The following is a 23395-nucleotide window of genomic DNA, read 5'->3' as shown; positions in this document are numbered from 1 at the left end:
CGGGGAAACGGCGGTTGGCGACCGGAGCAGTCACTGTGTAGACGCTCGGCGCCCTTATGCTCCAATTACTTGTTTTATATGGAAATAAAGATAAAGCAACCTTACACCTACCTGGACTCAGTGCATTGTGTGGGCAAGGAACATTACAGGTTTGTTTGTGTAAGTGTGTCGTGGAGTGAGGTGTGTGTAGGTGAATGTGTGTGAATATATGTGTGTGTATTTATGGGTGTGTGGGGGGTAGGGTTTGTGTATGTGTGTAGGGTGTGTGAATGTGTGTGTGTGTATTTTTTTCAAAGTCTAACTCCATTACCTACTTCTTACATGCAAAATAAAAATAGGAGAGATGCACACTTCTGTCCTACACCCCACCAACTCCTGAAAATGTTTGCGCTGCCAGCTGACCACAGTTAATACCCTACATTTCTCACTTCTATCACATCAAATGTGTGGGTCATTTACTATGAGCCCCGAAGAACATCATGTGCCCTTTAAGTGCCTCATAAAGTGCGCTACCTCACACAGAACAGAAGTGCTGGGACTGCAGCGAGCAGCGTCCACGTGCCTGGCTCCGTATACCCATACTGAGTGGAAATAGCGAGGAATAACTCACGGTTTAACTCCATAACAACACGGTCGCCGCGACACAAGCCCTCTCATGTTGCCATCGCATCCCCTGCTGGTTCGCCGGTCTTGCATTGATGCTGCGGGTCTTGGGGCGTCCACGAGAGGCGGGGTGGTCCTGCCGGCCTGCTGCAGAGGCGCAGACGACTGAGAATTTGTCATTCAGTCCTTTTTTTCGAATTGTCAATGATAACACTCATGAGCTATGTGGCAACGGCCCGAGTTTATCGCTTAGTTTCTATTTGAAAGCCAGTAGCCCAGGTGCCTAGGTTGTTGCCACACTCCTCATTTTGCCTTTCCTCTGATCCATGTTTAAAATATTGCCATTAATCACAGGTTCCTGGATGGTGCGAATGTCGAGAAGCATCGCTTCCTGATGAAGAGACCAGATCCGAATATTTTTAAAATATAAATTGTCCTAAACATCAACAAAATATGATAGGACATTGCAATAGACTAAAAGTAACACCGGTACTCGAACCCATGCCTCCGGAGAGACAGGAGCCTTAATCCTGCAGCTTAGACCGCTAGGCCACTCTCCTTTCCATCAGACCGATGTTTAAATCTGAAATACAGACTGCAAAAGGGAGCCACATTGGATAACGTTAGAATGAGGTGTGCAAATATGCATTTTCCTGGCGTCTGCCTCTTTCCTTCTGCAGGAGCACTTCTAAAAGGGTCCCATTTCCAACGGCCTTTGACATTGAAGGTGTCCCTTTTGGGCCCTGTATTCACGTTCTTAACTCTCCATGCAAAAACTTTGATCGATTTCTGAACAGACAGCAACAAAACGTTTATGTAATCTATGTTGTTCCGGCTTATTTTTCACATGCTTTACTTAATCTTGCATCACTCGAGTGTATGCTTTTTCTAGGAGGCTATGTTACTTTTTTCAGGTTGTGTTACTTTTTTAGGCAGCATATAACTGTTGCCTAGTGCATAATTTGATCTGAGTTTCATCCAGGTGTTTCTATGGGACCACAACTAATTTGCGGCTGAAGGCAGTGCAAGTTTCTCTCAGTGCCTATCAGTAGGATAAAAAGGTGGCAGATTACGTGGTCATCCAATCCTTGGCCTCTCTGCAAAGGCACGGAGCAATGGTCACGTATGCCAGCTGCAGTTGTTGTTCAATGCAACTGTGTGGGCAGGGTGGCGATTTAAGCAAATGTTAGTGTTCAAGTTTAAGTCATATCCTTAATTATATATGCCCCGTTTCCTTTCATTGTTCCCATTTTTTTCATCCCACTTATAGCAATGCAATCGGTCTTGCCTTTGGGACCTTATATGTATTTAGCTATGCAGCACATTAGCCTGGGGGCTGAAACATCTACTGCTGGGTCCTAATCCCACTCTCTCCATAGATCAAAACTTGAATACTTCTACGGAAATAATGATCAATACGTCTTCAAACTGGAAATAAGGATTGCTAAAAGGCCTAATGCAGCGAAAATAAAGTAGTTGTCAATCACTCTTGTGTGTACAACTCCTCTTTTGTAAGAGCTGTTCCTGACGCAACAGAAACATTCTCTGTAAGGACCTAAACTGCTCCTTGAAGATATGTTTGCGCTGCATTAAAAAGTAAATAAAGACATTTTTAAACAAGCATTTGCAATGCAATAGGTCTCGCATTTACGCAAGTTTAAGCTATTGACATTGTAAATGACAATACGTTTTATTTATGAAAACCAAAACAAAAATAAAAGGCATGGTCATAATCAATACCTATGTACGAATCTGAAGCCAGCAGTTTCGAAGGACGATGACAGAAGCCAATGACAAATATGGGCGGGGCTTTCACTGCATACCCTAATACAGCTTGCCTCGCAGTGCTGCCGTTAGGCTCAACCTAAAAATGGATATCCCAGAGGCGAATAAACAGGACCCCTTTGAGAAGAAGTGTTGCACTTGCCACCCGGTATCAAAATGGTATGCTTTGTTTGTACTCTTTGTATTGCACTGGTACTTATACTTTATTAGGCATAATGCCATGGCAGCATAACAGCTATGATTAGCCAAAGGTGAAGGTTTTACCTGCCTACAGGTCTACATGAACCCATCTGGCTGCTAGACTATCAGGTGTCTATTTAGTCTTTGGCCTTCTCCTTACAAGTGACTGTTCTATGGTATTTTGGTTCAGGTGATTACAACAGCCAAAATGCACTAAATTGTAGTGTGATAACCTAGAACCAACCATATACTGTCTGGCATACAAGGAGCGACCTGCAAACGCTACTTGCTCTGCAGTCATTTTGTGTATAACTCTTTGTATTAAACACTCGTTTGGTATTTACGCTGTTGGCTATTTTACTTATTTTTGTTTCCCGGTTATCAAAGTAAACGTTTCTACCAACAACAAAAAATTACAAAAGTAAATGCTACACACATTTTTTATTCTTTCACACTGCAGGCTATACATTTATACCTTAACTGGTGTTAAGCTTTGTATCAACAAGAGGAATGAGAGAAGCAGAGTTCTTCGAAACTGCATACTTCTTACTGCTAGAAGGTACACGTGCAAGCACTCATTGCCTGCATTTAAAATGGTTTCTGAAAAGCAGATACTTTTAACGCTTCCACCAATGAAAATTTTCAGATGCCACAGTAGAAATGTGCTGCAAATAAGCTCTATTTCTGAAGCAAAACTTGGATATACCGCTCACCCAATAACAAAGTTGCCAATTGCATTTGATGCACTCAGTCATTTTCTTATATCACCAAAAGGGTTGGCATGAATGAATGCCGTTAGCCAAACATAACAAGCCTGTGTATTATCCTTGGTAATAGGCAACCCAGGCGACGGAGCCCTAGAAAAAAGCATTTGACCCGAACACTTATATTTTACAGAGAGCACTGACCTTTCTATGAAGAGCAGATGCGCTGGCCGAAGTTTTCTTTCATGTTCTTAAGAACTCTTACGAACTCCCTTCTCGTTTTGCGCCTCTAACAACCGAAAAATGGATACACATGGAGAATAGTCGGTAAAGTCAGTGGTCTGAGTGGTGATAATTAGCGACTGACAGGATAAGCTGATCACGGTGGGAGGGCACTGACACTTTAACGGTAAGGGCCGCCCTAGCTTACTCTGTCGTTGAACCCACATTCAGTTCATGTATTTCTGGTAATGACAAATACACAGACTTACGGAGGAAGTTATCAATTTGGTGCACAATTCCCAGGTTGAATCTGCTCTACTATATAGTGCCCCACTGTACCAGATCGTCATCTCAGCCCTGCGCAAGCACGACACCATGAGCCCGGTTCACACTTAACAGAGGGGACAGAAAAACAAGAAGCCGAGAGGCCGCGAATCCCTGACGGTAAACAGATGGCGCCCCAAGGGGGTAAACAAGCCACCAGACAGCACACTGGGCTGGGTTTGTTGACATCATCACAACCGCAGTAGTGTTTATTAAAGTGAGTACAGCATAGAAGGGCGGAGAGCCTCAGGATGACAGAGACAGGATACGTACTGTGTCAATATTTCACACAAAGCATTCTCAAAATACTAGTTAGAAATCACTGTCCCACATGTTTCAGCCTGCACGAAATAACAAAGACTCCTTAAAAGGTGCCTGTATTCAAAGTATGCACTACAAAAAAAAAGATGTCTTTGTCATGATATTAATACCACAGGTCCCTAGCTCCTTTCTTGTACAACTCCGCAGCAGCAGGGTGGTGTGCCAGGCCGGGTGCATGCCGTTGTGTGCAAACACCACGCTGGCTGGCTTGAAATTGTGCAGCTACGACTAGTGCCTTAGCCTCCTCTTCCAGGCGCTCCATCATTTGAATGGGCATGTAAACCCATATTGCAGTATTTCGCTCAGAATGAGGTGGCTGGGAATAGGTTATTAAGGATGTCTGTCCAGAAAAGCAGAGGTTTTATAAATGACTCTCTCACAATGGACATGCAGCCCGGATCTCTTCTCTTTGTAACCTACAGCGTCTGCTGCTCTGTTTTGAAGGAACGCAACGAGCACCAATTTCCTTAGTTGTTTTAGGTGAATGTACGATGTAAAACAAACTGTGTAACAGTAACACGACAGCTGCCAGTTACAGCGCTTAGGAATGGCAGGAGTGCGAATTGAAGCACTGTAAAGACAACCTATTAACTGCTTATACCTTAACACCAGATCCCTGGTAAAACATCAAGTAGATATTTTCCTTCTACTTCAATCAGACAGGCCTGACATACTGTTTGTCTCAGAAACCTGGCTCACTGAAGACTCTTTGCCAGATATTCTCGCAGCATTACCATCAGACTATTATATATTGTCCGCGAACAGAAAACCAGGAAAAACGGGTGGAGGCGTCGCAGCTATTATCCACAAAGACCACACGTTCACCACCTTATCCTCTCTAGACCTGCCAGATACTGATAACCTGGTAATTAAATCAGACAACGACATAGGAACTATGGTACTAGTTTCGATTTATCGCCCACCCATACCTATGCCGTCCTTTTCTATCTCTCTTTCTGAGCAACTGGCTGGCCTGACCGTTGACTTTGACAAAGTCATTATGATAGGAGATCTTAATTATTGGTATAACCACCTGGAGGCAGGACCTCACGCCTCAGAACTTTTTGAGCTTCTTTCCAACTTAAATTTTTATCAACATGTCCAAATTCCCACCCATGATAAAGGTCATATCTTAGACCAAATCTGGTCACACAATATCCCCATCTCCAGTCCTACGGTATCACCCTGTATATGGTCGGACCACCAACTGTTGCAATTTTCCATCACTTTGCAGGGCAATTTGAAAACTCCTGTGCCCCGGGGAGGGTCGGCCAGGAAATGGAGATCGCTTAGCCTCCCGGAGTTCTTTTCCACCTTGACAGACTCCTTCCCGGTTCAGGACCAGGACATTAACCTGATGGATAAAGCACTCAATGAGTGGCTTTTATCTGCTTGTGAGGCACATGTCCCCCTAACAAAGTTCTCTCGCGCTCGTCGAATGGACGCCCATAGGTGGTTTTCCACAGATTTAAAAACTCAAAAATTAGCACTCCGTCAATCAGAAAGAAAATGGAGGCAGGGCTATCATGAAAAAGACAGACGTTCATTCACGACAGCCCGGAGGAATTATAATAGTTCCATCCTAGCCGCTAAGGCAGCCTTTTTCTCTGATAAAATCTCTACGGCTCTTAATAAATCGAGAGAAATTTTTAAAGTAGTCAACGATCTATGTAATGATACCCGCACCTCCCCCTCCCAACCCCCGACTCAATCACTGTGCGATCAACTCAACGATTTCTTCAGGGAGAAGATTGATATTATAAAAGCTAGCATCCAGACGACTCATACCAGGGCAATAAGCAAGGAAATTTGTGAAAACCCACACAAACTTCAGTCTATCCCCCATATTGATTTTCCCAAACTGGTGGAGCTTATGAATCGGGTAAAGTCTGGTTCCCCTAATGATCCTTGCCCCCCGCATATTCTGAAGGAAGTTTATTCCATATTACCTCAGGGAATCCTTCCACTTCTGAATAAATCTTTATCACTTGGAATAGTTCCAAACTCATTCAAAAATGCCATTCTGGTCCCATTAATTAAAAAGCCAGGCGCAGATGTATCTGTGCTCTCTAACTATCGGCCCATATCTCTTCTTCCGTTTGGGGCCAAGCTGCTTGAAGCTCATGTGGCCAGTTGTATCTCTAATTTTATCGAGACATCCGACTACCTTGAGCCAAATCAAGCCGGGTTCCGCCAGGCACACTCCACCGAGGCGGTTATTCTTGCGGTCCTCGACACGTTAAGGTTTAATGCCGACAATGACGATCATCATCAGGCCCTTGTACTCCTGGATCTATCGGCCGCGTTCGACGCGGTGGATCACACCATCTTATTACACCGTGTCGAACAAGCCGGCCTTGGCGGGTCGGCTCTCGCCTGGGTCAAATCTTTCTTAAAGGACAGATCCCAGGCAGTCAAACTGGAAAACTTTACGGCACCTAAACTCCCCACTACATGCGGTGTCCCGCAGGGCTTGTCATTGTCCCCCCTATTATTCAACCTATACCTGAAACCATTGCTGCAGTCCCTAAAAAATAGGAAAGTCACCATCTACAATTATGCAGACGACCTGCAACTGGTCTTCCCTTTAAATTCTGCGGACGCGGCTGAAGAATTTCAGTCCACGATGATGCATATTCAGGGCTGGATGGACGAGAATCACTTAAAGCTCAACCCTGGAAAGACTGAGCTGGTACTCCCTGGTAAGAGCGCGACTAGTTGGGGCCCTCACTTCTGGCCACCCTCGATGGGATCCCCTCCTAAGCCTTCCCAATCGGTGAAGAGCCTTGGAGTTACCCTTAACGCCGACCTTTCTTTGAAAAACCAGGTCAGAACAGTGATTTCTTCCAGTCTCTTTCAACTTCGAAAGATCAAGAAAATCGCCCATCTCCTGACACATTCTGCACTCATCCAAGTGGTAATTGCCTTGGTTCTTTCTCGCCTAGATTTCTCTAACTCGATATATCTGGGCCTCCCCCTCACTCTATCCAAACGACTACAGATCGTCCAAAACCAAGCTGCCAGGTTAATATTCAAAAGCAATCGTAGGACGTCGGCGAAACCCTTGCTAGCCTCTCTTCATTGGCTTCCTATTGGGTACCGGATTACATTTAAAGTAGGATGCTTAGTTCACAAGGCCCTCCATGGCAAAAGCCCAAGGTTCATTAATCATCTAATAAATAAATATGAACCGACTCGCAACCTTCGCTCTGCCCATCAGTCCCTCCTCAAGCTGCCACTGTACAAGAGAAAACGACTTGGCGGATGTCGATTTGCTTACCTTGCCTCTAAGACTTGGAACAGCTTCCCCCTGTCTCTTCGGTCTTGTACTAACCTGGTGAAATTTAGGGGTGCTTTGAAGACCTGGTTATTCAAGCAAGCGCACGGTTAGACTATTTCCTCACCATCTATCTCCTCTCAGCGCCATGAAACCTCTGGGTGACCGTGCGCTTGACAAATTCCGAATAACATAACATAACATAACATCAACAAAGCTCCACTGAGGCAATGCCCCACACACAAACAACCTGTGTGAGAAGTGAACAAGGAACTGGATTACTGTTTATGGGCGGGGTGGGCATAGTGTGTGCACCGGAGCACTCATGGAGGCGTGTATGGCGCTCATCATAGCGGTGTACGACTGCTCCTGTTCACCCGATCTCCAAGTTATTTTACTGTTTATGGACGGGGTGGGCTTGCTGCGTGCACCGGAGCACACATGGCAGAGGTACGGCGAATACAGAGCGGTGCACAAGTGCTGCTGTTCACAAGGGCTGCGCATTATTTTGCTGCTTAAGGACGGCCGGGCTCGGCGTGTGCACTGGAGTACACATGGTAGCGTGTACATTGCTTGCAGAACGGGTGACTGCTCCAGTTCACATGGGCTGTGCGTTATTTTATTGTTTATGGACGGGGTGGGCTCGGTGTGTGCACTGGAGCACACAGTGGCAAATGCGGTGCCCCCATAGCGGTGCACAACTGCTCCCACGATCACTGTTATAGTGAAGGCGAAGCTTTTATCAGCACCGTGAACAGAACAAGACAGAGCTGCTCCAGCAACAGGAAGGAGGGGGCCGCTCAGCGAAGCTATTATCAGCGCCGCGCGCCTCTCTGCAGACTCCCCCTGCATTCCAAGAGGCGCGCGGCGCGATCCGGTCTGCATTGGCATGCTGTGGAGAGAAGACCTGGCCGCGCGCACAACGTTATCCTATGGGGAAATGCTGCGCGCGGCCAGGTCTTGTCTCCCTTCGTCGGTCTCAGACTGCTGAGACGCCGACTATAGTTCTCGCTGCGAGAACGCGCTTTCAGCGCGTTCGTCGTAGGCGAGACCTAAAAAGTACGTTGGTCACAAGGAAAACTGTGTACTGAGCGCCGTGGAGTTCTAGAGTGATGTACGAACTGAATACTAGCCTCACCCCAGCATACAGACTTCCTCTCACCTCACTGACAGCACAGTAGCCTCTTTACTCATCCCTTCCTCTGCTGAGCAATTCACCCTCACCCCTCCCTGATGCGGCCGTTAATCCTCATCCCTTCCTGTCCCAGGCTCGCCAGGCACTGTTTACACGTGCAGTGCAGGTCGCACTCTTCCCCTGTGCACATAAACAGATCTGTCGTACTCTTCCCCTGTGCACATAAACAGATCTGTTAACAAGTGGCAGTACCAGGCTATAAGCAACCACTTGAGCCAGGGAGGTCTGTAAAGGAAGCCCTTTGAGCATTTAAAATATTTTTCGTAAAACTAAGACATGAGCACCTAATGTGAGCAGTGTTCTACCAGCACAGTAATGAAAGCCCTGCTCAATCTAAGTTTAGCTCATGGGACAGTGTTTCTTCCACCTCACACAGAATCAGTGGGGATGGCTGCATGCAGTAGATAAAGTAAAATGGTTCGGATTTCTCCACGCACCCACATCTGCCCAAAAGATAAGTGAACTCAAGAGATGATATGTGTTTCTTCCACGGTACCCACATTGAAATGGAAGCGATAATGTGATTCCCCAAAAAAGTATATGTAGCCTTAACTAGTCCACAAACGGTACCGGACCACAGAACATCCCCAGCAGACATGAGGGCCCTTACAATGAAACCGACGATACGTATAGAACCAAAATAACCCCCACTAGAAATGCCAGCATCATGTTAAACCTTATAGATGGGGCAGGCAAGAGGGTAGAGCTGGGGGCCGAGACAAAGACACAGGGGCATATTATCAACAACTAGCTATATTTATTGCTAAATAAGCTTAGCGACATTTCTGTTATCGCTGCTCATCGCCGGATTTTATCGCAGAGATAACGTGCTATTAGCAACGTTTATCTCCAAAGCGATAAAATATCCGGCGATAGTGGCAAAATGCGTGAATATCGCTGGAAATCCAGCAATATTCAGGCATTATCGCTAATGGGGACTTAGCCTGAATATCCACCTCCCATTGGATATACAGGCTAAGAAGTGGTCTGAGCAGGTGTTAGGTTTTGGCGATATTCGTGCTTAGCGCGAATTTTCTTGTCGCTTCGCCTGCGTTGATAATAGGCGATAGCGATGTTAGCGACTGCTTTTCAGGTTGGGTATGCCCACTTTGCATGTCATTAGCAACATGCAAAGCGGGCCACAAACCGCTCGCTATCGCCTACAAGCTGTCGCTAACTGCTGTTAGCGACAGCTTGCTAATAGGGCGATAAAATCATCGCCGCTTAGCGGCCGAAAACAGCCGCTAAAGCGGCGATAATCTCATATCGCCCACCTTGATAATATGCCCCACAGTTCTCAAGTAGTGCTGACGAAAAAATGTGACCGTTGCAAGGGACCATTTTAGGAGCATTTTGTACCACTCGAGTTACCTGGACGACGGTAAGACGTATGAGAGGCACAACCACTACAATAACAGCTCCAGATATGTACATCCGGATAGTCATAGTTGGTGTTCGTACCTTGAAACCTGTTTGTTATGATGAGATCTTTAAAATACGTGTGCCCCCTGAAACACTTAGTGTGCCCGCGCCCTCAATCGCACCAGAAAGCGTGATGAGCAAAACAATAAGGTGGAATTGGGGTTACGCCTCTCCTGTCCCACCTAGCCCCTCTAATTTAGACCCTGTGGAAGAAGGTGCACAGCAAGCACGTGGATGTGCACACACCTGCTATATGTTAAACACGCTAAGCCCGCTCTGCTCTGCGCACGCTTAACTGATGTGGCGGCGAGCAGCGGCTTTGCGTTCTATTAGCCTGCTGCACACCTGCGCCTGCTCCTTGCGGTTAGACTGCTCCTCTGGCCCAGAGGAGGTGGCGGCAGGAGCAGCCTGCCTTTCACCTCTCTCTCTCAGTGGGTGATGCCCGTATTTGTATCTCCCTGTTGGCAGCATTCCCCCGTTGGTTTCCGCATCCACTGGTTAGTCTACTATTTTTTTCACTCACACTGCGACTTCCTTCCTTAGCAGCGAGGGCATTGGTCGCAAGTGGGGAGAGCAGCCCGTCTCGCTTCCTCCCTCTGTGTCAGAGGGTGCAGCTTTCCTGGAACCGCGGTTACCGGTCTCATTTAGCTTCAGAACTATAACCGTGCTGCCTGCAGTTACCATTTTGTGCACCTCTCAGGACACCCATGCATGTAAGATGGCCGGGTGCCTCTCGGACCTCAGACCCTGCCCTGCTCCAGTGTGTGTTTGCTTAAACTTGAGCACAAACTCCCGGTACAGTTGTGGGCCCCGGACCCTGCGCAGTCTAGGTGGCAGAGAGCGCACCAAAATGCAGCCGCCATTGAGGTCCTGGTAATGGAGATCGCTGCAAGCTTCTGCCTGCTGTCGTTAAAGCAGGATGCGCATTTGTATTACAGCCGCATTGCTTCTGCTTCCAGAACCGGAGCAGCAGTGTGAACGAGGGACTGGACAGGTCAGGAAAAAGAGTGCAAATCCAGTCAGCCAATGAGAGGAGAAGACAAGCATTTATAAATACAATAGGACTCGTATTAACGCGAATCCTATTGCATTGTAAATAAAACTGCAGTTGTACCAGAAGACAGAAACGGGAGTGGATGGTAGGGGTGTGGTGGGCAGAGAAGCGAGGAACTGCGGGAGGGAACGGGGGAGTCAGGGGAACAGAAGTGTTTTTAAAGTAAAAGGGCTGATAACCAGGGAGGGATAAAAATGATGTCATGGCCGTGAGGAGGCAGGACTAACTTGCCGAACACTAATGAGAATGCAGTATTTACAATTTTGGCCAATTATAAAGATAGCCGGAAAGTGGGCGGAGCTTCCCCCACTATACTGTATACAGTATCTCTCTGACGAGACAGCGCATGCGCTGCCTAGTCCGAGACCTAAAAATGGTGTCCAGGTCTGTGGATCACTGTGAGCAGGGTAAGAGCTTTATCTTCCATCTTGTATGGATAAAAAGATGAATGAAACTACAAACTCACTCAAGTATGTAATGAAATTTAATTTTAGTTTTAATAAAAAATTTGAAGCAGGAACACAACAAATAACTCGTTTCTTTAGAAATCTCTGACATATTTAGATATATTTTGGGAAACTGTAAAGGATTAAAGCCTGTAATTATAAATTACAGCCAAGACCACAGAGCAATAGCATTAACTGGTGTTATGTGGCTAGGCACATGAATTGCAGAGCAATGTGTCTTTCTGATCTACATAGACAAATGAGAGAGAACTGTAATGTTATGGAAGCTGATGCTTGTGTCGAGGAAAATCGCATGTCAGTATTTGCACTTACGTGTAACACGTGCTGTAGTGCTTCAATAAACACTAACATCTCTTTGTTTTGGATGCAACATACTATATAAAGGAACATGATACAATCTGTAACCAGAGACTGGAGAAAACCTTGCTGAAGAATAGGCGTGTATTCGAAAATATACAACCACAGACTACTAGCAGAAACTGCAGGACTCCAACCATTTTGTGTAGTTTAATGCACCACTGTAAATCACAAGTACATAGAGAGGCTGTAATGATGAACAGCACTTCAGCGCCCGTGCCTTCGTACAGCACTTGAAAAGTCAGTGGATTTGTCATACAAAGAAATCCATATATCAACTTTTTTTTAGCATTGGCAGCAGCCTGTGCAGGTAAGAGAGGTGGGGCCGTGTGGAAGGGTGGGTGGGGGGGGGTCGACAGACGACGAGGGACATTTAATTATTTATTTAATTTTCCCTCGTGATCGTTTGTCGAATTCCCCCCCCCCCCTGTCCCCCCCGTCCCCCGTCCCCACCTTGCCCCACCGCTCTTACCTGCACGGGCCGCTGCTGCATTTCAACACATCCTCATTCATAGCTTATTATCCAATAATGACAATTTATATGCAAGTCACAAAATACATATTTAACACAGATACTTAGGTGCCCTTTTGTGAAGTGCAGCAGATTCAGCCTTAGCTTCCCATCAGCACAGTCCCACACTAGTAGCAATCCAAGACAACTACATTATTGATGTATTTGTACCTATACCAATTAATAGCAACATCAACCTACAAATCCACGTGGATCCATTCAACGGGAAGGAGAACAGCTCATTATTCCAACAGACATAAATAATGATACAAGGATAACCTGCACGACTGTGGATTTTCTGTCAGTTCTTTCCTTTAATCTCCTAGTGTACACTTTTGTAGAAGTTAAAGACCCATGTCAGGGTTAGAAAAAGCCATCACAACACATTCAGACAAATGGACTGCAGAACAGTCGGGGGAATGCTGTACAACTAACAGAAGCACGCTGTGGTGCGAATGCACCTATTTCCCTGAGGTAGGAGGTCACATAATTCAGCAGCAATAAAGGTATGAGAGCATAGGTATGGAAGACCCACTGTGGCACAGATGGTAGCGGAAGAGAGCCTGGTGACTCGGCCCACCATCAGTATTAGGTTATATGACCTGATGGCAACTAACAACTGACAATGCAGAAGTTCACCCAGAATGTCAGATGAGGCCCATGCAGATGTTCACTCAATGTCAGATTGGGTCCATGCAGATGTTCTCACAGATTGTCAGACCCGGCCCATGCAGATGTTCACACAGAGTGTCAGATGGGCTTCACACAAAATGTCAGATGGGGCCAATGCAGATGTTCACACAGAATGTCAGATGGGGTTCGCACAGAATGTCAGATGGGCCCATGCAGATGTTCACACAGAATGTCAGATGGGGTTCACACAGAATGTCAGATGGGGTCCACACAGAATGTCAGATGTGGCCCATGCAGATGTTCACACAGAATATCAGATTGGGTTCACACAGAATGTCAGATGTAGTTCACACAGAATTTCAGATGGGGCCCACATAGAGTGTCAGATAGGGCCCAAGCAGATGTTCACACAGAATGTCAGATGGGGTTCATACAGAATGTCAGATGGGGGCCACACAGAGTGTCAGATGGGGCCCATGCAGATGTTCACACAGAATGGCAGATGGGGCCCACACAGAGTGTTAGATGGGGCCCATGCAGATGTTCACACAGAATGTCAGATGCAGCCCACACAGAATGTCAGATGGGGCCCATGCTGATGTTCACACATAATGTCATATGGGGCCCATGCAGATGTTCATACAGAATGTCAGATGGGGTTCACACAGAATGTCAGATGGGGTCCACACAGAATATCAGATGGGGCCCGTGCAGATGTTCACACAGAATGTCAGATGGGATTCACACAGAATGTCAGGTGCAGCCCACACAGAATGTCAGATGGGGCCCATGCAGATTTTCACACAGAATATCAGATGGGGCCCATGCAGATGTTCACACAGAATGTTAGATTGAAATCTTGTATTTCAGACACACATTACATACGAGTGGCCAGGTTAATTGTGTTAAGCACATATCGCACTCATGAGTTGGCATGCCAATACGTATGGGGGTGAGGGGGGGGGGGTCCAGGTATTTACCTCAATATGCAGATTCTGGTGCAATAAGCACCAAAATCTGCGTGGTTTTCACCAAAACTCATAACTGGGTTGTATTTATCGCTCCTGATAAATTCCAACTCGGCAGATTTTGTCAGGTGCAATAAATATCTCACAAATTACCGAACCAAAGGGACTCACCCCATCCATCCAGCACCTGCTCACCCCATCCATCCAGCACAAAGGATAATCTACTGGCCTGCTGTGTTTGCTTAGTTTGTTGAGTTCATTTGTGTTGCTGGCACCACATCCTGCACACCGAGGCTGCTGTTCGCCCATCCCAGCTAATATCTGCAGGTTTCAGACCAGGTCACTTGCTAACAGCCGCATCGGACGTGCGGTGGTAGTATCAGGCGCACAGTTAACACATGGTAACAGCATTTCCCAGGATGATTTGTGGGACTGGTTGAACATTTTTCAATTAGACTTTCAGAAATTGTCTTTGCTTTGCGCACATCCACAGAATTGCTCCAGATATTACCTGGAGGGAATTACATATGCAAAGACTCTTGGGTACACGTCCAATTAAGAGCCAACACCGTGGAGGGCAGAGAGAGAGGGTGAGAGATTCACAGAGAGTAGAGACAGAGGCAAAAGTAGGTCAGCAGAAGAGTGATGACATTTTTGCAGTGTTGTCGTGGGTTACAAACTATGCAATTGTGAGCCAACGAGAGGGTGGTAGAATGTGTCTTCGTGTCTAGAGTGAAAGCATTTCCTGCCCTGCCATTACCCTTAACCACTGCTGAAGCGCATACTTATCTTCAGCCATCTTGGGAAGAGTCTCCACAATGATATCTCAGGGGCTGCATACAAAGGGTCAAAGGTGACATTGAGACACATTGGAGCAGCTCAAGAGCCTCATACAGTTCAGATCCCTGTCTAGCTAATTGGCCAATCCAGTCTTCATCTCCTCAGGGTATCAAGCAGACTTCTTGGCACTCTGCCTCTTCAGTCTCTTCTTCATAAGCAGGAGGTCCAGGTAAAGAATGCGCTTCAGAACTGCACAGCCAGCGATCAGACCCCCGTGGACGGCCCCGGCGATGCCACAGCTGAACACGTCCTGTCCTGTAGAGGAACCGAGAGATACCATGAGCCTTTGGGTCAATGCAAGTGTGAATGTACATCCAGGTACGCCCTTAGGACGCCAGCGTGCTGCCACCACTCGTGGAAACACTGCTGGTACCAGACTGCTGCTGCCTTTTTTTCACCACAACGCACCGCTACCACAATGTAGTTTGAAGAGAAAAGTAGGGTGTGCCCACCTCTAATTCCCCAGACGGAGTCTGTGACTCTTAAATGAAACTACAACAGAAGATGGGAAAGGGCACTAGATCGGAAAAAGTGGTACAGTGGAGTGGGGTAGGGAAGCAATAGGGTTCCATGATGGTGAGACAGGCCATGGGCGAACCATGGTAGCAACCAGTGGAGAATTCACAGGACCTAAGTGACCTGTGCTGTGTGTATCATGGTGAACTTTCCACTGTAAATTCACCTATGACTGCACAGGTGTACACACACACACACAAACACAAACACACACACACAACACACACACACACACACACACATATTCATAGGACGTCACAGCAAAGCAGGGTTGAGTACTGTACCACAGAATACCAGGGACAGGAGGGGACTACAGGGCCGAGTACTAACCAAAGGTTCCAAAGACAGGGGAGTAATAAGGAAAAAATAACACGGATCTCTAAGAGAAGAGTTATACACAGATAAAATGGACAGGAAGTTTCACAGGGTAGAATAATAGGGAATCTCGAGCACAGAACAGTAACATAAAGTAACAAAACACCAAGATAGGTGGGAACACAGATCAGACTATCACAGTGTTCTAAACACAGTAAGTGGCCAAATATGAAGAATCAAAACAACCGCGGAGTAATACAGCAAACAAAACTTGGCCTCTCAAGGAAGTGGGTTATATAGAATAAACATATATGTGTTTTTAGACTTCCATGCTATGTATGGTGATTCTGAACAGGGAAAATGATATAAATGTCATCAAATGGGTATCTGTAAATAGGGCAGGCCTTCTAATGCTGTTGATGCTTGCGATCACAGAGCTTCCGACGAATGAACTGGCTGCAGATCCACTATTGGAAACAAAAAGGTTCCACATGGCTGTGGCTTCACCAATAGAAATACTGCAGTGCCGCCATCCTTAAATAGAGATGGAGAACCAAGAGTTGAGTATCTGCCAATTTTATGCACATGCCCCATTACCTGCCCAAATGTAAACAAGGTCCACTGTTTTCAGCAGAGCTGCCCAGTATTAGACGGTAGTGACTGAAAGCATGCTGCAAAAAACAGTCATCTAGTCTCACTGGCCAAAATGTACTATGCTGCAGTGCAGGCGCTCACGAAATGCTATGAGGGACACTGCTATGCAATGGGAAGCCACTAGCAGCCCCATTAAACATCACATGCAAAAGCTTTTTGTGCTGAAAATGAGCACAATACTAGCTAGTTTGCTTCACATTTAACACCAATAATTCATGTAGAGCTAATATAATACCAGTGCTTCAGATTCCACATCAAGCCAGATCAACCAAAGCCACTAAACCTAGCATGACATGGCTTCGAGTAGTCAGGCAACAATGGGCAAAAGCGTACCACCTGTACTTTTATTGGAATTACATATTTAATTGAGCAAAACAGGTGCGTTTTTTTGTGTGTAATCATTTGCACTAGAGGGTATGTCACAAGTACACACACCACAGGGCACGCTCACCCATGTGCCATAGTGCAATGTAGCACGCTAAAATGGCATTTTTGCAAAAAAAAGAAATGTATCATAACATAACATACACACAACCGGTACTCTGATGATCCAGGTATATCAACGATACGTTGATTTGTTGAAGGTCAATTCTGAAATGGTAAAACCAGGACCTAAAAAAACACTATCCACAATCCTTACCATGACCTACCAAGATTCTTCCAAAACTGTCACTCAGAAAAGTTGTCAAATGTTGCACATTGGCAAAGCTGCATAGCCCTAACCACCAAAAGTACATCAAGATTCAAGATTCAAAGATAGCTTTATTCGGTATTTAACAAACACCATATAAGCAAACATTACAAAAATGCGATTAAAAACAACGTTAATTAAACATTTACATGCTAAAAAGGAGATTTTTACAAAAAATACATATTCATTACCCTAGTCATTCGGTTAATCTAATATTAAAAACCCTGTAAAAAAATGTTCTAGAAAGCGATTGATATATGTATCGTTGCAATTGCATGATAGAAGGGTTGAGGTAAATATGACATATTTATGTATTATATGGTGTTATTAGGCACAGAATAATACTTCTACAAACCCTCAACCTACTAATCGTTACTCATGGATCCTCTACATTTTGTAACGAACGACAGGAATTTTATCATCACTCCAATAGTACATTCGTCTTGAAGCAGATACAATCTGTGGAGGGCTGCTTTACAACTTCTCAGGCCCCACAGTTTTAACAGAGGCAATAGATGTTTTTTCCTACCCCATTGATAGTACTTGCAAAAGAGTATGCAATGTATGTTAGACTGAGTAGCTACTCCGTCACACGGGCAATTAATCATTTTCACTGACCAATCATTCGGGGCAGGGAACGTTATTAACCTGAAAAAACAGTTTGTCCTCAGACGAGCTAACAGCATTCTATGGTAAGGGGAGATATTTGGCGCCAGATAGGGATGTAAACCATGTTCATGCAAAATCTGGCGGTGGGCTATAATGGTGGACTTATTCCCATCTAGATAATATCTCCTCTCCTCCAATAGGCCAAGACATGTCTCTTTTAATACTTTTTTGGGGATTTGGGCGCATGATAGTGGGTCCGAAAAGAATTCTGGGTTGCCGATGGAGTTCAGGAATTTTTTAACATAGGCTAGCCAAGGTTGTTTAGCGCCATTTCCTTGCTGCAGGCAATCCTGAATTACCTCCCTATTAAAGGTCGTGTCCTCGCATGTCCAGATCTTATGCCACAACATAACTGGTGCTATCTTTATGATGTCACTAATGTGAGATCTATCCAGTTCGTTGTGGCAGATGGTAGTGGATGTGGAACGTGGGACTCCTAAGAGGTACCTCAGGAAAGCATTCTCCACCCTTTGGATTTCGGAGCTATCTGCAAGTCCCCAAATCCCCGCCCCATAAACAGCTGTGGACACACATTTAGCTGCGTAGATCTTACGTAGTGTGTCTATGGTTTCCCGCCCAATTTTTTAGCAAATTGCTTAACCGCCCCTATTGCGCGGGCAAAGGCCAAGTTTCGGGAGGTAATCGCTGCAGACCATGTCCCCCTGTTATTAAAAATGATACCCAGGTAGGAAAAAGTTTTCGACATCGCTATCTTTGAATTATTAACAAAGGTTTTGCAGTCTGGTACTTTTTTTCTCGTTGTGCATGACATCGTGAAAGTTTTCCCCACATTTATTATGAGGCCTCTGGAGCTCATAAAGGTTGCAAAGCCCGTTAGTGCCTTTTGGAGTCCCCGCTGAGTGCGGGCCATAATCACCGCATCGTCAGCATATAACAATAACGGGACTGCGAGTCCGTTTATCTTGGGGTAATCCACCTCCAGGACATTCATCGAGTCTGCTACCTCGTTTATATACAGGTTAAATAAAAACGGTGCGAGGATGCAGCCCTGGCGAACGCCCTTTGCAATTGGGAATTTTCTGGTTTGCTCGCCATTTTTCCCATATCTCACCGTAGCTCCTGCATCTCTGTAAAGTTCCTGGATAAAAGTTAAGATGTTTTTATCTATCCCCATTTTAGTCAGGGTTTTCCACAGGGTTCCATGATCCAGACAATCGAAAGCCGAAGTTAGGTCGACAAATGTCAGGAACAAGTTCCCTTTTTTTGATCCAATATATTTGTTTATTATAAGGGACAGGTTTAAGCCCTGCTCTATGGTTCCCACCCCCGACTTAAAACCATATTGACATTTTGAGAGTATCCCGTTAGTCTTGGACCAGGTTTGTAGTTTAGTTAGTAGCACCCTGCCAGCAACCTTCATTAAATTATCTAACAGAGAAATGGGGCGATAACATTTTGGGTCTTGTCTGTCTCCTTTTTTAAATATTGGAATGACTATCGCTTCCTTCCATGTGTTGGGGAAACCTATTTTGGTATAAGCATTTAGGACATTTGCCAGTAAGGGTGCCCAGAGGTCTACGTTCCCTTTAAATAGATCAATGGGTATACCGTCAGGCCCTGGAGCCTTTAGGCTTGCACTCTGAGAAATCGCTTGTTCCAGGTCTGCGGGGGTGAACATTACTTTTAATGGGAAATTTCCCTGTGGTTGTAGAAGGATCTCACTCCCCTCGGCCAACTCCTCTTGTGAGGTCAACACAAATGAATCTTTCTTGTAAAGGGCAGTAAAATGCTTGACCCAGACATCTTCAGCTATACCAATTTCCATGGTGTCTACCTTCCTATCTAGAAAAAAGGGGGCATTTACCTCTTTCCAGAAGGACGTATTATCCCTTAGTGCGCTTGCCTTTATCAAGGCTTCCCAAGCTGCGTTTTTAAGTTCTTTCTTCCTTGTCAGGAGAGTCAGCTTGTAAGCTTGTCTAGCCTCCTTGACTTGGCTGCTATCCCTGGGTATAGTCTTTAATGCCTGTAAAAGTGCTTTATGGGCACTTGTGCAGGCTCGGTTAAACCAGCCATATATTCTCGTTTCCTCTCTTGCCTTTAATTTTTTAGTTAGCTTAGAGTTTATTTCGGCTTTAATCTCATCGAATGCCTGTATTATTTGTTCTGGGTTAGTGCTTAGTTCCAGGCAGGTGTTAAATTGTCTAATTTCTTTCTGTAATAGATCTTTCAAAAAGTTCGTGGGTTCAATTTTTGCCCATTTAATGGCATAGCCATTTTTCTTGGCCAGTGCCACTGAACGGCCATGCAATATATCCGTGGTGCTTATTTTTTGAGTGCCAGGTTTCCCTAGTTTAAGGGAAATACTAATGGGAAAGTGGTCACTTATTGCTAGGGCCTCCGTTTCAAACCCGCCCACCCAACCTTGGTTCCTATTTGAAACTAGAATAAAGTCTATTACAGTACCTGCCCCATGACCAAAAAAGGTTGTTTGAAACACTACGGGTGGCTGGCAAAGTTCGTTTGCAAAAGCCAAATCCCATTCGTGCATAAAATGATTTAGCAGATTTCCCCCTATGGAGTGTTCAAAATGTGTGGTGGGATCCCCTTGTGAGTCAAAAATGCCACAATTTTTTGTTTGGCTATATGGACATAGGTGGCAATTAAAATCCCCTGCTATAAGTAAGCAGTCTGCCGCCTGGCCGCCTCTCTTTAGCAGTGAATCCAGTTCTGCTATTAGAATTTTTACCTCTACTTTTGGCATATTATTGTAAAGGTTTATCAGAAAGAAGGAGCGCCCATTTAATTTAAAAAACAATCCTTGTAGTGAACTCCCTACACCTGCTTTTGGCCCATTTGCCTCATACATGTTCTGTTCTATGTTACAGAGGTTAGAGGTAAAGATACAAAGTCCCCCCGAGCCCCTGCCTCGATTACCCTGGATCGAGGGAACGTAGAAAGTGCTAAAACCCTCTACTGATGTCTCATATGGGTCCCAACATTCCTGTAGACAGACTATATCCTGCTTTTCCATGAAGGTTAGGAATAGCTGGTCACGCGCTTTTTTCGCAAGCCCGGCAATATTCCAGGAAGATATCTTTAGCAGACAAAACCCCTCAGTGATGGGGCAGGGTTCTTCCTGCCTAAGTTGTGAGACCATGCCCTCTTGCAAGGCTTCAGTCTCGTTATCAAGTTGGGTCTTAGTCCTATCTACTGTACTCAGATATGATTTTGTGTTGGTAATTTCAGTTGTGGACCCAGTACCGTTCTCGGTCCATAACCTGCTGGATCTTTCTGTTAATTGCTGGCTTAGCCGGTTTCCTCCACGCGTGTCTTGCACTAGTATAATCTCTGACATCGCGGGATTATTATTTTCTACTAGGGAAGGGACATCATGGATCTTATGTAGGGGAGCAGTGACTTCTAAGACCCCTGTGGTAACCTTTATTGGTCAATCGACCATGTCTAAACCGTCGAATCTGTTCCTCATGGGAACCCCCTCCCAGTAATCGAAATTTGGGTTGCCTCTGCTATGGTACCAGGGGCGGGAATTCCAGCCTCTATTCCATCCATTATTATTGTTATTCCTATTTCTTTTTCTATTAGTATACCCCACCTGTGTCCAGGGCCAATCCTGAACATCTTCCCATCCAGTTCTGTTTTCATAATTCGGGGTATTTAACGGAGGATAAAAGAAGGAAAGGCGCTGTACATCCACCCCTCCCCTTTTTTCAAGTGCTGGCCAGGAAGAGATATAGTCAACCATGGCGGGATCGTCACAGTTGACTATGACACAGTCACCCTGTAAGCTTTTTTTAGTATCCCCAATCCAAAACACTCTTCTAACTGAATTGATTCTGCTATGATGCGATGGCTGTATAGGTCTGTTTTGGCTAAGCCATTGCAGAACTTTATTTCTCAGTGACCACTGGGGCTCGTCCGAGCCCTCTGGTAATTCTGAGACCCCTGTTAGGACAACAGTGAACGGGGTGGCCTCAGGTGGAAGATGGAACGGCCGTCTCAGTCTAGATCCCGTCCTCTGTTTCCCCTGAGCTTGAGAGGGCTGAGAGGGCTGAGATTTTTGGAGTTTTTGTGTATTCTCCTTTAGGTTTGCTAGCTGAGTATTTAGGGCTACTAGGGCTGGGGTGGGTTGTGCGTTATCACTAATGGTGACGAGTTGGCCCTTTCCCTCTACAGTTTGGGGTTTAGGAGTATTTTGTGGATTCTGTTTGACATTTTTAGTAGTCTGGATGTTCCCTTCTTTATCTGGTCCACAGGGCTTTGGGCAGACAGCTGGTGTTGTGGATGGTTGAGTTGGTTTAGCCAATATGGCCGGTTTACTTGGTTGTGTCGTCTTCCCCGCCCCCATGTCTAGGATACTAAGTGACTTTTGCATGAATGCAGGAGTGTTTAGTTTGGCGAGTTGTTTTTCAATTACCCTTATGCTTTTCTCCAGGGGTTTCAGATGGTATTTTAACAGTTCCCCCATGCTGTTTGTGAGAAAATCATGTAGTGTCACACATGAGGTACAGGGTTTTTGTAAGCCCCCTACTGCGCCTAGTGAATCTAGGTTCCCCAGTGGCGTGATGTTCCGTGGAGGCGTGTTTAGAATCACACTATTGGTTGGTGATGGTGTTTGCAACACTACGGTGTTGTTAGTGTTTATGTTCAGGTTGCTGGGAATCCCACCATTTGGTGGAGCTAATGAATGCACGTGTGGGTTCGACCCCTTGTTTAACCTCTTAGGTATGGCACCCTCCCTGGCCCCCGTGATGTTAGATTCTGTGGCTATTTCATGATTTTGTAGGAGTTGTAAATCTGGTGTTTTTTCCAGATCCTCCCTAGAGTCAGAATCGGAACCTAGTGACAACTGTGTTGCTGACAAATCCACAGTGTTTGAAACTGTGTGAACTAATGCACTTGTTGTATTCAGCAGGGGTATGATAGCCCCCTTTTGTATAGGGGTTTGTGCTGAGGCCAGCGGGCCCATAGACGATCTTTTTCTGGCCATCTCCAGTTCGTGAGACACCCGTCGATCTAACAATTGGATAGTATTGTCAATGGCTGCATTGGCCTTGTGTAGGAATAGGTCAAGTGGACCCGTTATGTCAGTGGTTTTGTCTGTTTTTTTGCTTCTAGTGACTCTGGACATAATTGGGCGCTCTGCGTCACTGGGGTGATAACTTGTAGATCGCGAGCAAAACTAGTATCGCTGTTACAACTAGAATATGAGGCCCCACTAATATTGACCACACAAAGCAGCAGGTGGGCGGAGAGAAATATATAAACACAATGACAAAAATAGAAATACCGTGGCCCAGTCCAGTCCTGCACAGTCTGGAACGGGCTGAAACGGGCCCGCCCTTGGCCCGGGCTTCGCCTCGCGCTTCTCCACGCGCGCGTCCCGCGTTGCGTGGAGTATGGTTTAATTTAAAGGGAGGGTGAATGGGCGTTACCGCCGGGGGAAGAGGCACCAGGTGGTGGAAGCAAAGGCTTCTGGTCCTCGCAGTCCCCCGGTGCAGGCAGCCAACCAGAGTGGGGTCTAGCGCACGCTGGGAGCTGTTGGACACTCCGTCGATCAAGGAGGAGCTCCCACCAGCAGCGCGACCTCAAAGGGTTTCTCCAGGCAATTTGGCGCTAGTCCGCTTCCAAACGTCCTTCAGGGCAGCAGTAGCACGGATTCTGTGAGTGGCACCCGCGAAGCGGGTGTCACGAAAGGTAAATAGGGA

The 23395-nt window shown here is 45.8% G+C and overlaps 1 protein-coding gene across 1 annotated transcript in view; it reads right to left on the bottom strand.

Annotated features, from left to right (window-relative positions):
• Positions 1 to 12716: 12716 nt before the first annotated feature.
• Positions 12717 to 23395, bottom strand: part of LOC144755871 (all-trans-retinol 13,14-reductase-like) — a 172255-nt gene continuing 161576 nt past the window's right edge. Inside the window, exon 11 of the mRNA XM_078645237.1 lies at positions 12717 to 15118. Within this exon, the coding sequence (XP_078501363.1) occupies positions 14973 to 15118 (146 nt within the window). The 3' untranslated portion in view covers positions 12717 to 14972. The remainder of the gene's footprint in view (positions 15119 to 23395) is intronic.

Source organism: Lissotriton helveticus, chromosome 5_1 (assembly GCF_964261635.1).
Source record: "Lissotriton helveticus chromosome 5_1, aLisHel1.1, whole genome shotgun sequence".
Lineage (NCBI taxonomy): Eukaryota > Metazoa > Chordata > Amphibia > Caudata > Salamandridae > Lissotriton > Lissotriton helveticus.
The sequence above is the reverse complement of the archived record's forward strand: the minus strand, read 5'-3'. Positions and strand labels throughout refer to the sequence as shown.